Here is an 18,189-nt window from a genome sequence, read left to right on the forward strand (position 1 = left end):
TCAACCAAACGCCACATCTAAAAATGTCAGCGCCAACACCAACGCTGCCCCGCTGCAGTATATCAAAAATTGAATACAGCGGCCCCGCATGCAGCCCTTAAAGGCTGACATAGATATCTGAACCCACAAACACAAACCCCAAACCCTAAACCCTAAACCCTAGAGAATGCAAGGGGGTAGGAGAACTAAGCTAAATCCCTGCTTTAAGGCATAGCTCGCCATCCACCAATCTCCCCCCAAATGACTCAGCCAGCGAGACAACTAGCTAGCTAGCTAGCTAGCTAGCTATCTAGCTAGCTCGCAAGATACCTCGCATGCTAGCTATCTACCTTTCAATCTATCTATCTAGCTAGCTAGCCATATATCTATCCATCTACCTATCAATCTATCTATCTAGCTAGCTATCTATCAATCTATCTAGCCAGCTATCTATAAACCTAGCTAGCTAGCTAGCTAGCTACCTCTGAAGCGATGTAGAGTACAGTGCCGGCGCCCAACGCATTGCAAATTCCGGCAGCCAATTTTCCCTCCGCCGCCAAAACAGCGCCGAGCAAAACCCCCAAAGGAGAAGACGAAGCAAAAACAGATATTAAAGTAAATGCTGTCACCCGTCTCTGATAAACAGACATCATAAACCCTAAACCCTAAACCCTAAACCCTAATCAACCAACTAAGAATAACGAATACGCAAAAATGTGCAATCAACAATATATCATACACCCCAAAGGGCAAAAAGAAAAAAAAAAGCAGACATGCATCATAAACCCTAAACCCTAAACCCTAAACCCTAAACCCTCATCTAACAAAGGTCAAGCGATAAGCAATAAACAAAACACACAGGGACAATAAAAACCCCAACCTCCGCGCTCCCCAACCCCAAAACAACCCCTAAACCCTAAACCCTAAACCCTAAAACCCTAAAACCCTAAACCCTAAACCCTAAACCCTAACCTAAAGAGGCTGACCGTATTTCTTTCAACAAGTTGGCACATGAGGAGCATCGCCTCTGCCCATTTGTGGCCAATGACGACCGCCGTCACCATCCAAAGCATAGACAGCTCAGCAGCAGCGCCTACTATAACCCCTGAAACGCAAATAGCTAGCTACAAAGATATAGATAGATACAGAGAGCTAGCTATGGCTAGCTAGATACAAAGAGATACATACAAATAGCTACCTACGGATTGCTACGGCGAGCGAGCTACAGAGGGATAGCTAGCTAAGGTTGGCTAGCTAGACAGCTAGCTAGCTAGCTACGGGTAGCTAGCTACGGTTAGCTAGCTAGCTAACTGGCTGCGGATGCAACGAGCCAGCGGCGAGCACTGTAACTCTCAGGGGCTTCCTTCAGCTAGCTGGCTCGGCTAGTTAGCTAGCTAGCTATCTAGCTATGGCGCGCTATGTCTAGCTAGCTAGCTACGGGTAGCTAGCTAGCTAGCTAGCCAGCTAGCTAGCTAGCTAGCTAGCCAGCTAGCTAGCTAACTAGCTAGTTAGCTAACTAACTAACCTTCGAAGAGGCCGTGTATGGCTAGAGCGAGCATCATGAAGACAGCAGTAGAGGGCGAAGAATTTTTTGTTTTTTGTTTTTTATTATTTTGCATCGCCGTCTTTAAGTGGCTGCTGTCTGCACTCATATTACCCGCTACAGCTTCTTCATCTTCATCTTCATCTTCTTCATCTGCTGCTGCTGCTGCTGCTGCTGCTGCTGTCTTTATACTCCGCGTCGATAGAACCGTCAGTTCTGTCTTTACCCCGCTCTCCATAGCTGCAACAGCAGCAGCAGCAGCAGCAACAGAAGCAGCAGCAGCAAAGGCATTAGTCAGAAAACAAGCAGCAGCAGCAGCAGCAGCAGCAGCAGCAGCAGTAGAAACCCTCACCACTCCATGAAAAAAAAGCAGCAGCAACCGCTACAGCAGCAGCAGCAACCGATGCAGCACCATAACCATACAGCAGCAGCAGCAGCACCAGCAGCATCAGCCCCAGCAGCGTCAGCAGCAGCAGCAGCATCAGCAGCAGCAGCAGCAGCAGCAGCAGCAGTAGATACCGTCGAGAGGGGGCTCTAATTCTTGTGCTTCTGTCGATTGGCTGCCTTTGCTGCTGCTGTCCTTCCCCCGCTCTTCGTGCTGCCCCTCATCTTCATGTGCTGAGACGCAACTAAACCCTAAACCCTAAACCCTAAACCCTAAACCCTAAACCCTAAACCCTGAACCCTGAACCCTAAACCCTAAACCCTGAATCCTAAACCCTAGGCGTAGCCACTCCTGCCTGGAGATTATAGAAGGCTGAACCCCAAACCCTAAACCCTAAAACCCTAAACCCTAAAACCCTAAACCCTAAACCCTAAAGCCTAAAGCCTGAGCTTACAGTCGCCGCAGAGGACCTCCTCGCAGAAAAGAATGACTACATAGCCGATGAAAACTAAACAAAAGGTCAGAGCATAAGGCTTCCCATTGAGGTGTATATACACCTCAAGCTCTGTCAGCAGCTCCACCGCCTCCGGCAATATATGCAAAACCCCAAGAGCCAAGAATGCGCCTACACACAAACCCTAAACCCTAAACCCTAAACCCTAAACCCTCGAAACCCCTAAAAACCCTTTAAAACCCTTACATTAAACCCTAAACCCTAAACCCTAAGCCCTAAAAAACCGTTAAAAAAAACCTTAAACCATAAACCCTAAACCCTAAACTCTAAACCCTCGAAACCCTATATAACTCCTAAAGTAAAAGCGTAAACCCTAGGGCTCTGAATCTGTTGAGTGTGTTTGTGTATTATGATGAACGTTAATTTATTTGTTTGTTTTTGTTGCTGCGTTTGGGTGTACATACACCTACCTGCAGCAAATGCATTTAAATGAGAGATACGCCGCCCTAGCTTGCACTTCTCAAGCAGAAAAGGAACAGCAGCACCACAAAGAGCAGCAACAAAAAATAAAGAAGCTGCTGCTGCTTTAGATGCAACTAAAGCTGCATCAACACCCATCCTGCTGCTGCTCCTGCTGCTGCTCCTGCTGCTCCTGCTGATGATGAAATTGGTGCTGCAGCTGCTGCTGCTGCTGCTGACGCCTATTGATCCCGATGCCGCTGCTGCACGCTGCTGCGGTGGCAGCCGCTGATTCCCCTAAAGCCGCTGCTTTCGCTGCTAATATTGCTGCTGCTGCTGCTGCTGCTGCTGCTGCTGCTGCTGCTGCTGCTGCTGCTGCTGCTGTAGGCGTTCTGTTGTGAAGCTGTTGCTGGGGCTTTGCCAGCCAAATTCCAGCGACTCTGCTGCATGCGAAGAATTCTAAAAGGGCCCCTAAACCCTAAACCCTAAACCCTTAAAACAAGGCAAGGAGGCTCTACTAGCAACGGCAGCGGTGGGCCGGCCCAGGAAGCCCCCTGGATAACCTGTCTGCCTCGAGCTGCTGCTGCTGCTGTTGCTGTTGCTGCTGTCGCTGCAACAGTTTGTCCACTGCAGCTGCAGGAGCAGCAGCTGCTGCTGCTGCTGCTGCAGCTGCGGCAGCCTGTGCTGCTGCCGGTGCTGCTGAAGGCGGCTAATGTTTTTTTTTTAATCTTTGCTTATCTTTTTTCTTTATCTTTCTAAAAGCAGAAGCTATGCTTTTGCTTAGTGCCCCCACAGCAACTGTCGCGGTGTGCATGCAACAGCTGCTGCTGCTGCTGCCGATGTTGCTGCTGTTGCTGCTGCTGTTGCTGCTGCTGCTGCTGAAGCAGGACCCTTTGATGGTTCTCTACGGTGGTAAGCTGCTCCTTAAAAGTATAAAATAAATATAATAAAGAAATAAAGCAGACAGAAGAAGGCAAAGAAAAATATAACAGCGCTGCAGCCCCAGCCCCCAGCAGCACCTGCAGCAGCTGTTGATAATTTTTGTATTTACTTTCAAGTTATTGTGAATTGTTTAAATAAATAAATTAAATATATTTATAATTACTTTAATTTATTATTTATTTAGTATAATAATATATATTATTTTATATATTATTTTATAGAACATTCTGCTGTCTTCATACACTTAGCCCTACGCCCCACAGCAGCGTCGGCTGCTGTTTGTTGCTGAGAGCTATAAAATAAATATTTTTAAATTAATATTTTTAAAATTGTTTATTTAAATAATAAAATAAATAAATTTATTTATTTTATTTTATTTTATTTATTTCTTCATTACTTTTAGTGCGGTATGTGTTCAAGCATTTAGCAGCATAGTTTGTCCGTATCTTTAACATATCTAATAAATAATTATATTATATTAATTGTATATATACATATATATATATTTATTTATTATGATTTATATACCTATTCTTATTATCTACCGTGTCTACTGTCTTCACTGCATGCATGCATGCATGCATAGTCTGTCTCCGCCTTTCATATATCTAATAAATAATTACATTAGTTAAAAGTAAATAAATAAATATATAAATATATAAATATATCTTTATTATGATTTAAATGCCTTATTATTATTATTATCTACTGTCTCCACAGTCTTTATTGCATGCATGCATGCAACAAATATATACAGACAAGACCAGACCTCTCTTCTTTCTAAGTTTTATCTTCTCTCTTCAGCAGCAATACTAATTATACACAACTCATCTACACAATCTACGCAGTATATATATATGCATTTATATATATATATATATGCATATATATATATATCTGTTGATGAATTGCTTAGTAACAATTCCTGTATATATATATATATATCGTCCACTGTGTAGATGAGTTGTTTATAAGTATAATATATAAACATATATAATATATATTATATGCATATTATATATATATATATATATCTTTTCTGTTATTTTAATAACAGATAATAATATATTTTAATAAGTTTTATAAGAAGAATATTTTCTTTTTGTTGTTTTAATGCATGCAGAGTTAGAGAGATGAATTTAATTGCGGTGTATGTGCAGCTAAATATAATTCTTTATTAATAATGAGAGCGACAACAACCAAATAAATATAATAAACTTAAAAAAATAAATTAAAACAAACAAAGATTAAAAAGAATTAAGCAGAAGGGTCCCCCTTATAAAATAAATGACGGCGTCGCTGCTTCTGCTGCTGCAGCATGTATTTTACTTGCTGCTCTTCTTCTAGTATTGCAGCAGCAGCAGCAGCAGGATCAGCAGCAGCAGCAGCAGCACTGGATGAGGGCCCCTGACGACAGAAACAAACAAACGCAAGCCAGACACAAAACCCTTAAAACCGCAGCAGCAAAACAAGCAAATATTAAATAGCAATTAAAATATATTAAAAAAGAGAGACAGAGAAAAGAAGATAAAAACAAACAAACAAACAACAGACACACAAACAACAAACACCAACCCCAAACCACAATAAACCCTAAAACGCCGCATCTGCAAGAGGCCTAGGGTTTAGGGTTTAGCGTTTATTAGGGTTTAGGGTTTATTAGGGTTTAGGGTTTACGGGGTACTGCCAATCAAAGTGGGCTTTGAGGGTTTAATAGGGTTTACTACGTTTTATTAGGGTTTATTAGGGTTTATAGTATGCTTTATTAGGGTTTATTTGGGGGTCATCAGGGTTTACTAAGGTTTATTAGGGTTTAGGGTTTAGGGTTTAGGGTTTAGGGTTTAGGGTTTACAGGGTAATGCCATTCGAAGTGTGCTTTGAGTCGGACGTTTTGTTTCATAGCTCCAAGACATGCAGCGAGGGTTTTCTGAATATGTTTAGGGTGAATGAAGAGAAAAGAATAAAAATATTTTCTGAAGACATAATGTTTAACTGCTGTTTTATATTTAAAGGGGGACTTCAAGTAACTAACTCTCCACTCATCTCGAGGTAAACGGCGAGGTATACAAATGCAACCACCAGGATACCCGTACAACTCTAATCCTGCTGCTGCTGCTGCTGCACGTGCTGCTGCTGCTGCTGCAGGTGCTGCTGCAGGTGCTGCTGCAGGTGCTGCTGCAGGTGCTGCTGGTGCTGGGGATGGTGGTTGTGCTGCTGCAGCCGCTGCTGATGCTGCTGCAGGGTCTGAGGCTGGGGCTGCAGCTGCTTCGGATTTGTGGCAGTCTGCTGCAGCAGCTCCAGGTGCTGCTGCAGTTGCTGCTGCAGTTGCTGCTGCTGCTGCTGCTGCAGTTGCTGCTGCTGACGGGGCTTCTGCTGCAGGCATCCAATTAAGAGATCTTTTGAGGGAAGTGATTGTCTTTGTTAACTCCGAGGCAGAAGGAGAAGAATAAACAATGCGAAGAGAGCGCAGTGTATAGCCAGCGAGGCCTTGTGCTGCTGCTGCTGTTGCTGCTGCGGTTGCTGCTGTTCCGGCTGCTGCTCCCGGTGAAAATGATGCAGTCGAGGCAGCTGGTGCTGCTGCTGCTGCTGCTGCAGCGGCTGCTGCCGCAGCGGCGCGGTGCGACATCCTCAAATAGTGCTGCTGCTGCTGCGGGTGTTGCTGCTGTTGCTGCTGTTGCTGCGGGTGTCGCTCCTGTTGCTGCTGTTGCCGCTGCCTCTGTGGTTGCTCCTGGTGCGGTTGTTGCTGTTGCTATGCTGCTGCGGGTGTTGCTGCTGCTGCTGTTGTTGTTGCTAAATATGCAGGAGCTGCTGCTCCAGATGCAGCAGCTGCTGCTGCTGCAGTTGGGGCTGCTGCTGCTGCTGCTGCTGTAGCAGCAGATGCTCAGGTTGTTCCTGGTGTTGCCGTTGCTGTTGCCTCTGCAGCTAAAGAGTTGTCTACTGTTCGTGCTGCTGCATTTGCTGCTGCATGCTTAGCAGCAGCAACGGGGGTTCCTGCGCTGAGTTCCTGCTGCTGCTGCTGCTGCTGCAGTGAGGGCAGCAGCTGCAGAAGCAACCATAAAATTTGTTGAAATAACACAAAACAAATTCACTAAAACAGCATTTAAGGCGAGCGCATGCACACCAAGCCAAGAAGAACGGCAGCAGCAGCAGCAGCTGCTGCTGCTGCTGCTGCTGTTGCTGTTGCTGTTGCTGCTGCTGCTGAGTCGTTGTAGGCCTGCAGGAGGCCGAGTGAAACCTAAAACCCTAAATAAATGAATTATTAAAACAATTTGTTTTTTATTTTCATCGGAGAATACTCACCGGTAAACCCTAAACCCTAAACCCTAAACCCTAAACCCTCGGTGGTGACCCGCCAGGATCCATTCTTGCCAAGTGCACTACTATCTCGGCAAACCCTGAGGGTTTAGGGTTTAGGGTTTGGGGTTAAGGGTTTTCTGCTGTTCAGAGTCGCTCTCTCGTATCACGAACAAAAGCCAGCAGCAGCAGCAGCAGCAACACCAACAGCAGCAGCAGTATCAGCAGCAACACCAACAGCAGCATCAGTAGCAGCAGCAACACCAACAGCAGCAGCAGCAGCAACAACACCAACAGCAGCAGCAGCAGTAGCAGCAGCATCCGGGTAGGCCTTTGTCTTTGTTGCAGTTAAAGCGAAGAGAGAGAGCCAAAGACAAACGCTAAGCCAAGACAAACAAATGCAGTAGAGTAAAACGAAGAAATGCAAAAATGTATAAATAAAGACGAAGACAAAAAGGAGAAGGAGGGCGTGATAGAAACAGAGACAGAGACAGAGACAGAGATAGAGACAGAGATAAAGACAGGGACAGAGAGAGAGACAGAGATAAAGAGAGAGAGAGACAGAGACAGAAACAGAGACAGAGACGGAGATAAAGATAGTATAATAAAGCAGATAGACACAGACAGGCGCACAGATAGAGAAACAGACATAAGGGACACCATAGAGACACGAGAAGAAACAGAAAGAGCAACAGTGAAGGAGAGACGAGACAAAAGATAAAGAGAGAGAGAGAGACGAGGAAGAGCACCAGAGGGGAAAAGAGACAAAGGAGAGACATCTTCTTATTAACAATGAAATCTTCAGAATGGTTTGTATTCGACTTGGGGAGCTACAGTGTACGTACAGGCATTGGAGGGGCCTCAACGCCCGCTTTTTCTCTCCCTTCACGAGAAGGTATAGAGACAACAAACGAATAAACGAGGAGGCGAACAAACAAAGGAATAAAGCTCTCCTACATGCAAACTCACATACACGTGAAAAACCAAAGAAGGCGCTTCCCCCACCCACCCTCCTTAGCCAGCTAGCTAGCTGCCTTAGCTAGCTAGCTAGCTAGCTAGCGCGAAATAGAACGCGATATTTGCATTGAGCAGTCGCTAGGGTGTTCATTAGCTAGCTGGGTTGGGTCCAGAGAAAGGATTTCAGGTTTAGCTAGCTGGCTAGATAGGTAACTAGCTAGATGAAGGCTATCAGCTAGCTGCATGAATGGATGGGTTTATGGGGGCGTGGGCGGCTTCTGCAGAGCGAGTCATAGAGAGGGGAGTTGTAAGAGATTGGGAGGCACTGGAAAGCCTTTTGTCTGCCTCTGTTTTGTCGGTATCTGAACGAAGTCGTGAGGGAGACAGAGACAGAGACAGAAGTGAAGGAGACAAAAGCAGCGGCCACCAATTTCTTGTTACAACACCCCCTCTAGAAGACTCAGAAGGCAAAGAAAAACTCCTGCAAATTCTATTCGAAACATTTGCTGCCGATGCTGTCGCTCTACTCCCAAGGGCCCCCCTTGGCCTCTTTGCATCCGGTACACACAACGCTCCTAAAATAGCTGCTGCAAGTATTATGCTGCTGCTGCATATGATGCTGCTTCAAGAATCTTGCTGCCGCTGCATATGGTGCTGCTGCAACTATTATGCTGCTGCTGCATATGGTGCTGCTGCAAAAATCTTGCTGTTGCTGCTGTCAACCCTGCAGCAAGTGCTTAAGTATATACCTGCGTTTGAAAACGGTCACGGCCCTTAGCACCACCACCAGCAACAGCAACAGCAGCAACAGCAGCAGCAGCAGCAGCAGTAGCAGCAGCAGCATTTGGGGTACTGAGAATGTGTTCAGGGCAGAGTCGAGGGTTAGTGGTGGAGATGGGCCATGGGCTTACAAGTGTTGTGCCGGTCTTCGATTGCTACGAACTCCAGCATGCAACCTTCCGCATGTTAATAGGCGGTTAGAATAAACCCTAATAGATAATCATCATAAACCCTAAACCCTAAATACGTCTTCCTCAGCCTAATAAATAATAAGAATAAACCCTAAACCCTAAACACGTCTTCCTCAGCCTAATCAATAAGAATAAACCCTAAACCTTATACACGTCTTCCTCGACCTAATAAATAATAAGAATAAACCCTAAACCCTATACATGCCTTCTTCAACGTAATAAATAATCATAATAAGCTCAAAGCTCCAAACACGCCCTCTTCAAGCTTAAAGGTGGCAATAGTAGAACCCCACTTAACCCTTATAAACCCTAATCAGCTCTAAGCTACAAAACTTACACTCTAAAACATCCTTCTGAATGATCATTGACGGCTAAAAGGAAGCCTCTAATAAGCCCTAAAGAGAACCTCAATAATTCATAATCAACGCTAATATACTCTGGTGAAGATATAAAAAATCTTCCTCAGAAGGGGAATTAATCGGGTAGATGCGCAGTTCTTCATAATCGCAAACCCTAAGTAGCTGCAGCGTTGATGTACGCCTCCTAATATCCTAAACCCCAAACTGCTAAACCCTATTATTGTGTGTTTAGGGGCGGAGGTGAGCGAGGCGTTTAGAAGAGAGGTGGAGCAGCAGCACGGGATAATGGGCTCTTCGTTGTCTGCTGCAGTTGTAGAAAATGCAAAAGAGAATATGCTGTATGTACAGCCCAGCTGCTCAGCTGCTGACAGCTGCAGTGAACAAACGCAAACAGCATCAGCGCTCGAACTCCCGGACGGAACAATTGTAGAGGTTAGCCGTTTACATCACCTGTCTCTCATTCTTCTCTTCTCTACATCATATGCCTCCTGTTCTGTTAAATCTAATGTCTCTCTTTTAGTCCCCTTGTTTGCTTTTACTGCCTCTTTTCGTGCTATTGTCTCCTCCTCTTTGTTTCGTAGTGTTAGTCAATTTCTCTGTATCTACGGACTAACTCCCCTTCACACCACTTATTCATTTCCCTCCTAAACTTATATTTAAAGGTAAAGAATCTCTGGGTTGATACTTCGGGTTCTGATTGGCTGTTTATATTATAGGGTCTTGGGGTGTCTGTACAGCTGAGCCCTGAAACGCGAAGCCGCCCTTGTGAGGTTTACTTTGGGGGCGGTGGAGAGACGGGAGCCGTCAAGCCTTCCTCTTTAAACTGCAGTCCTGCTTTAAAGGCGCAGGTGCTCGCTCAAGCCTCTATCCCCCTGTTGATTATTTCGGCGTTGAGGTGTATAGACACCTCGTTGCAGACTACCCTCAACAATCAAATTGTCTTCTGCAGAGGCGGGTCGCTCTTAAGAGGGTTGGGCGACAGGATGAAAGCAGAACTTCAAAAGGCAACGCAGAATGAACCCCAGCATCCTGGGATCGGTATCGGGATCGGGATCGGGAACGGGAACGGGAACGAGTCGGAGTTGCCTTCTAGCGTATCCCTGGTGTTTGCTAGCGGCCGTAAAGATGCATCATGGATGGGTGCGTCTATGCTTTCTACCCTGTCAACATTTCCTTCTCTCTCCATTCAGAAACAACAGTACGCTGAGGGGAAAACAAACAAAGCTGCGCTCCTGGATAATCAGATAGGGGCCCCCTAAAAGGCGTGAGGGCCCCCGTTACAAGCTGCAACAGCGTCGCAACACTTGAGAAGAACGCTTTTAAATGCAGCTTAACCCCTCCCCCTCCCCATTCAACTCTTCACGGCCTTAGCTTAGCAAAGGAATGTCGCTAAGAGCTGCGTTCGGAAGAAGCGGACATCAGCTACGCTCATGTACACAACGACATAAAGGCCTGGGGCTGCTGGGGAGAAGGTGCGAACTCTCACGAGTTGCTGCAGCCCTGTTGCAAGGCACTCCCGCATGCATGCGTAACCAATCCCCTTTTGCTGCATGCAGCAAAGGGGGCCTGCAATAAAGGATATACGTTTACTTCACCCTGACTAGCCACTCTTCATATGAGAAGGAATAATGTACAAACAATAAACACCAATAAAAAGAGAAAGCTACATCTGCTCTGCCTTCTCTCCTGAGCAAGCAACGCTCTCGTGTGCCTGATCTCTCAGCAGGATATCCTTGTATCGAGAAGAGAGTTGAGTTGGGGTATTAGATTAGATTTAAGTGTTGTTGTTTCTTTAATCACAATTATTTCCTAACAAGTATATTTGCTTATATGCGCGAAAGAAACCAAAGGAAAAAGATTAAGGAGGGGATAGAGTGTGCAGCATCTGAAAGCGCTCGCTGTTTCTGCTGCAGTTGCTGCTGTCAGTGTGCTGCTGCTGCGTCTCTACGCTGCTATCATAATCCCTTAAAGATTCTTTTTCTTTGTGGTTGTGTTAGAAGGCCCTCTTAATGGAGACACCCCAACTCATTAAGAAAAAGCCCTTAGCTTCTTCTTTATCACTGTCTCCTGCTCGTAACATGCATGCATGAAGGAGACAGCGATCATGCCAGCCCCAGAGACAGTCCCACCCTCAAAATAAGAAGAGAGTGAAACTGCTGTATTTATAAGTCTCTGTGATGAAGTGTTTTTAGATAGAAGTGTATGTATATATTATCACGCATGAGACATTTATTAAGGAGAACAATAGGATATTATGATAAGAGTGCCTCTTATATAAGTAATAGAGAGATATTCATCATATATATATTGCATGCGGCCTACGCATGCACACCGCTTAATTAAGAAACGCAGATGGACATCCCTCAAGCATTTCTCTAAAGAAGGGAGGGGCTTCATACCCACTCGCCCGCTGCCTAATATAAAATAAAATAAAAATAAAATGTCTTAAATGGGCTCTTCATTGTCAACATACAGCCCATATATATATACATATATATATATATATGTATATATATATATATGTTTTGACTTATACGTTTGTATACTATTATATATATACAACACCATATATAAATATTTGCACATATACTATATTATATATATATAAGTATTTATATATATATAATATATATATATAAATACACTTTAACACCATATATACATATTTGCACATATACTATATTATATATATAAGTATATACATATATATATATATATACATATATATATACTTTTATATATGGATAGATTTACTTATTTACATAGTATTGTTAAGTGTATTTTTATACATAAATAAAATAAGCCGCCGCTTTGGCTCGAAAAAGAACAGCAAAATGCCCTCAGAATTTTTCAGTTTATCGTCGCTCTTCTGTGCATTTTATAAATAATATATAATATAATATATAATATATAATAATTTAATACAGTCTAATATTATAGCATATAGTATAATATAATAATATAATATATAATATATTATAATAATATATTATTCTGCATGCAAATCGACAAGAAGATATTTTCAGGGGTTCTTTTGTCTTCTTTTTGCGTCTTTTTTTGCTTCAATTATTTTATTAATCCCTCAGCCTCTGCATGCAAATTGTAATATGCTGCTACTGACAGCTAAAGCAGAAAGGCAATGAAGTTTAATAAACAACAAACTATTAGAATTCCCAGCTCAGCGTAGTAGATTAAGGTGGTGCATTAAAGTAGATAAAGATATACTATTCTATATATATATACATATATACATATGTAAATTTATATACATATATATATATATAGCTATATACCTATAGCTATATACCTATATATATATATATATGTATACAGCTATATACATATATATATATATATAGCTGTTGATATAAAGATTTATATATATATATATATATATATACAAAATAAGCCACCGCATGCAGATAAGGAGAGCAGCAGAAATAAATTAATTATATACCAACACCGCACGAGGAAGAATACGAGGGCATGCATGAAGGCCGCTGGTCGCGTTACAAGAAACCCTAAACCCTAACAAACCCTAAACCCTAACAAACCCTAAACCCTAACAAACCCTAAACCCTTGCAAACCCTAACACCTGCTCTAAATCCTACCCCTTAACCCTAATCCTAAACCCTAACCTAAACCCTAACCCTAAGCCCTAACCTAAACCCAAGAGAACCCTCACTCAGCAATGGCAAACCCTAAACCCTAGCAAAACCCTAAACCCTAGCAAAACCCTAAACCCTAGCAAAACCCTAAACCCTAGCAAACCCTAAAGATAATCGGATTAAAACAAAAGGAAAGAGAGAGACCCTCTTCAGTCCATGGCCAGCTTCTATTGTTTGCATGCAAAAATATGTTTATATATACATATATATATATATTTGTTTGTTTATATTTATAATATATAATTGCATATAAGCATATATGTCTGTGTACAGCTGTACTTTACATTCACTCCACCCATATACTGTCTATACAAAGGCAGAGAGATCCACGTAAACATATATATAAATAAATATAAATATATATACATCTATATATATGTACATACATGTATATATATATATATATGTACGCACACACATATATATAAGGTATATATAAAGTTATACATATGTATACATGTAAATATATATATACATACATATATATATAAAATATATATATATAATGTACATATAAAGTATATATACAACGAATGTAATATAAAGTACAAGCACGTACAAGCATATATACAATTATAAATATATATAAATGTATATATATATATATATATATTATTTATATGAATGCACACACCGCACCCAAGTAAGGATGCGTATGTGTAGATGTTTGTGTGTATATATAAAGTAAACGCATGCAATAGAATATACAAATACAAGAAGAAATAGATATTATATAATCTGTAGCTAATCTACGTATACATAAACCCTAAACCCTAAACCCTAAACCCTCAAAAAGAGATTAAACGCGCATGCAGTTATAGACAACGCCAAAAGAAGAACACGAAGAAAACCAGCTCTGCATGCGCTGCTCCTTTGGGGCTGCATGCATTTGAAATATTTGTTTGCTTTGTTTTTGTTTGTTTATTTTATTTGTTTATTATATTTGTTTATTTTATTTGTTTATTTTATTCGCCTTTCACACCCTATACACACTGACGCCACGCATAAAAAGAGCCGCCCTTATAATATAATATATATATATTTATATTATATATATTTATATTATTATATAAGTATATATAATATATAACATATCTATGTGTACTTATATAGCATATATATATTATATATATTTTGTATATATGTATGTATGTGTGAATATGCTCTTAGAGGCATCTACGCGTTATATATATATATATATATATACATGTATAACGTACATATATATGTATATATATATACATAATATATATAAATATAAATATAAATACATATATAAATATAAATATAAATATATATATATATATAAATATATATATATATATATATATATATAATATACGCAAATATGCCTATGATGAAAGGAGAGAGACGCCTATATTTGTAAGTAGTAATATATATAATACATATATATAGTACAAATTAAATAAATAAAATATATGCATTGCAGATATAGTATTATACGTTTATAGACACCCTAAATGCATGCATGCATGCATGCATGCATGCGAAGAGAAGCGAAAGAAGAGCTGTTGATATGCGCCTTCTCCTTTAGGGTTTAGGGTTTAGAGTTCGTCATGTCCAATAGGGTCGTCTTGTTCAGCATCATCATCATCATCATCTTCATCATCTTCGTCGTCGTCTTCCTCCTGCTGCTGCTTCTGCTGCTGCTTCTGCTGCTGCTTCTGCTGCTGCTGCTGCTGCTGTTGCTGCTGCTGCTGTTGCTGCTGCTGCTGCTGCTGCTGCTGCTGTGCTCCACCTGCTGCTGCATTTGTGCTGGCTTGTTCTGCTGCTTTTTCTTGAGCTTTCTTCTGCATCTCTCGCAACATATTAAATGCTTCCTCTTCTTGTGTTTCTAACGCATCAGACAGAGATTGACGTTCTATTTTTTGCTGCTGCCGCTCGCTGCTGCCTGCTGCTGCTGCTGCTGCTGCTGCTGAGGCCTCATCCTTCCACAACAAATCTGTTAAAGGCAATACTACGTTTTCAAACAAACTGCTGTACACCCCACGGAGAGATACCAACGCAGACCTGCGCACAAACCCTAAACCCTAAGCCCTAAACCCTAAACCATAAACAGCAAAGCCTAAACCCTAACACACATTTACAACCCCATTGGACCCCCATGCTGCAAACAAAGCAAAACCCTAAACCCTAAACCCTAAACCCCCCCTTTAACACTCTACCCGGCACCACCCCAAACCCTAAACCCTAAACCCTAAACCCTAAACCCTACTCGAGATCCCAGCCGTAGACGAGGGAAGGCAAAGCAAACATCGTGAAAGCAGCCCGCGGAACGTGTGCACTGATGTGCTCCAAATATATGGCTCCACGAGCATCCTGAAACACAAACCCTAAACCCTAAACCCTAAACCCTAAACCCTCGTCCTCACGTGCTCCTCGCTCATCAGCAACGAGACCGTCCTGACTCCAAACCCTAAACCCTAAACCCTAAACCAGGAGGAGGCTAAGACGCTCTGGAGCCCCAAGACCTTCGAGCCTAAACCCTAAACCCTAAACCCTAAACCCTAAACCCTAAACCCTAAACCCTAAGAAACCCTTACAGGCGCTCCCACAAGGACCTTTCTGCCGGGCTTGAGGCGAAGAGAAGTCGCCCGCACCGGAGAAGAGGGATTCAGCTGCTGCTGCTGCTGCTGCTGCTGCGGCAGCCTCGCATGCAGCTGCAGAGGCCTCAGCGGTGCTTCCCTAGAAACAGTTAGAGAGCCCTAAAAAAATAAAACAATATAATCAACATTAATCTATATTTAGGGTTTAGGGTTTAGAGAGCCCCACACGAGGAAAAGCATATAACAATACTGTCGGCGTTACTCTATATTTAGGGTTTAGGGTTTAAGGGGTCTAAAGCAGCAACACCAGCAGCAGCAAAAGCAGCAGCAGCAACAGCAGCAAAAGCAGCAGCAGCAAAAGCAGCAGCAGCAACAGCAGCAAAAGCAGCAGCAGCACCAGCAGTCACAGCATCAGCAACAGCAGCAAAAGCAGCAGCAGCAGCAGCAGTTTACCTCTAGCATGAAGATGTGTCTGTTTTGGCCGCCGGTATTAATTATAAAATTTGCTCCAGGCGGCAGCACGCGCAGCAGCAGCAACTCATCAACATCGCTGATAAGTATTTGGCTTCTCACTGCCGAGCCTAAACCCCAGAGATAAAACAAACAAACACAAGGGTTTAGGGTTTAGGGCTTAGTAGGGGTTCGGAGGGGGGGCTAGGGTTTAAAGATCGGAGATGCTGGAGCAAAAGGCACCCCTGTATCATCTATACACATGGAGAATCGACTCAAACCCTAAACCCTAAACCCTAAACCCTAAACCCTTACCGTAATGCTCGTACGAAAGGAAGAAGGGCGAATACACCCAAAAACCACCGACAAAATTTGCCTCTAAAGAGGCCCCCAGCAAATCAAGATGTTCTTCAATCGTTAGCTGATCGTCCTGATGCAAACGCAAACACGCAAACCCTAAACCCTAAACCCTAAACCCTAAACCCTAAACTCTGCTGGCGGACAAACCACCGATCATAGATGCAAAAATGCCCCCGTCAATAACGCCTTGAACATAATGAGGTATGCATACACCTGAATTGAACTGAGGTGTATATGCATACACCTGAATTATACTGAGGTGTATATACACCCTAGACGAACCTCTGTGCCCACAACGCCATCTGCGCCCGCTCTTTTAGAGTTTGCAAAGGCGACGACATCTTCTACACAAGGTAGAGAGCCTGAACAAGCCAAACCCTAAACCCTAAACCCTAAACCCTAAACCCTTGCTGGGGTGGCAGCGCCCCTAGTGGGCGCACTCCGCAGGGCTTTTTGAGAGAAGCAGCATACGCGGGCGACAGATGAGTGATGAAGCAGCAGCAGCAGCAACTGCTGCTGCTGCTGCTGTTGCTGTTGCTGCTGCTGCTGCTGCTGCTGCAGTCTCTTGATTCGCTCTTACCTCTGGCGACGTAGGCCGGGGGGCTTCCGTCTAGGGGGACGAAGTAGGGGTCCGACTTTCTTTGTTTTTCTTCTTTTAATAAGCAATTAAATGCCTTTGTATCATGAATTTCAAATTGAGACAAACAAAACAAGAAGACAACAACCACCACCCCTACAATAGAGAGGTCCCTCCACATCGTGGGGCCGGGCTGATGAAAAGCAGCAGAAAAAAGGCGAAAATAGTATATTAATTAAATGCCTTTGCAGATTTCTTGAGATTAAAATACCTCAAATAATAAACAATAAAATAAACAAACAAACGCAGAGCTTCTCTCTACTCTCAATGCAGCCCTCAGAGATGTCTGGTGTATCTTAATACAAACTCACAGTCCTGTCTTAGTAAATAAAGCTGCTGTAGATCTCTTTATATTATTGAATTTTAAGTTGTTTTATTGATTTAAATAGATTTAAATGCATTTAGAAGTTCTTTTTTGAATTAATTGTGCAGTAAAATAGACTTTCTTCCCCGCGTTCGGCTTAAGAAACAGACACACAACGTAGAGCACCTGCTGCTAGAGACCTAAAGCCTTACCATCCATTTAACTCTTATTTCAAAGAATTACTCAATTAAAATATATTATTAATTGGATATTTTATTGTTTTTAACAAGAAATACCGTCAAATATCTGTGCTTTCCACCTGCAGCATTGCGGTGTATATGGAGTGTCTGTATACACCTCGCTGGTCGCTGTGTTTATCGCTCCTGGAGCCTCTGTGCATTTTCTGACTTTTTTGAGTTTAAATACTAATTTACAATGATAAATTATAATTTTAAGTTATTCCTTTTACTCCACATCTCTGCTGTATGTTCCGCTAAGCGCGGCGGGCCCCCCAACAACAGCAACTCCTGCACTTGAAGACTTAAAGCAGCTTCTCGTCTATGCAGAAAGGAGCACAACCCGGGCCTTCACTAATGTTTATTTGCAACTGTAAACGGAGACTAGTAACCCGTTTGCCTCTATGAATGATAATAAACACCCCTTGCACGTCTACGCAAGCATTCCTATCCCCGTCGATACACCCCAGTCTACTTATTAATAGTAATGCTGTTTTTAATACGTCCTAGACAGACAACTATTAACATTTCTGCTACTATTAATAGTAATACCGTCTACAATAAACCCTAGGAAGACAACTATGAACATCTCTGCATACGAATACCGCTGTCTGCTTAAACGA

The 18,189-nt window shown here is 42.5% G+C and overlaps 3 protein-coding genes across 3 annotated transcripts; 1 reads left to right on the forward strand and 2 right to left on the reverse strand.

Moving 5' to 3' along the window:
* EAH_00031090 (zinc transporter, putative) lies at window positions 1-6,388 on the reverse strand (the record flags this gene model as incomplete). The annotated part of the gene is made up of 9 exons (XM_013392413.1): window positions 1-117; window positions 462-614; window positions 966-1,072; window positions 1,637-1,762; window positions 2,042-2,140; window positions 2,362-2,532; window positions 2,974-3,279; window positions 3,608-3,743; window positions 5,795-6,388. The coding sequence occupies 9 exons, from the start codon at window positions 6,386-6,388 to the stop codon at window positions 1-3; spliced, it is 1,809 nt and encodes a 602-aa protein (XP_013247867.1).
* Window positions 6,389-9,676: 3,288 nt separating this feature from the next.
* On the forward strand, window positions 9,677-10,602 carry EAH_00031100 (actin-like protein 7, putative; the record flags this gene model as incomplete). The annotated part of the gene is made up of 2 exons (XM_013392414.1): window positions 9,677-9,775; window positions 10,081-10,602. 2 exons carry the CDS (start codon window positions 9,677-9,679, stop codon window positions 10,600-10,602), a joined length of 621 nt encoding a protein of 206 aa, XP_013247868.1.
* Window positions 10,603-14,577: 3,975 nt separating this feature from the next.
* Window positions 14,578-17,147, reverse strand: EAH_00031110 (hypothetical protein, conserved; the record flags this gene model as incomplete). The annotated part of the gene is made up of 7 exons (XM_013392415.1): window positions 14,578-15,043; window positions 15,249-15,352; window positions 15,577-15,738; window positions 16,033-16,160; window positions 16,345-16,459; window positions 16,672-16,751; window positions 16,970-17,147. The coding sequence occupies 7 exons, from the start codon at window positions 17,145-17,147 to the stop codon at window positions 14,578-14,580; spliced, it is 1,233 nt and encodes a 410-aa protein (XP_013247869.1).
* Window positions 17,148-18,189: the final 1,042 nt, after the last annotated feature.

This window comes from Eimeria acervulina, genomic scaffold (assembly GCF_000499425.1).
Source record: "Eimeria acervulina Houghton genomic scaffold, Eah_scaff291, whole genome shotgun sequence".
Classification (NCBI taxonomy): Eukaryota; Apicomplexa; class Conoidasida; order Eucoccidiorida; family Eimeriidae; genus Eimeria; species Eimeria acervulina.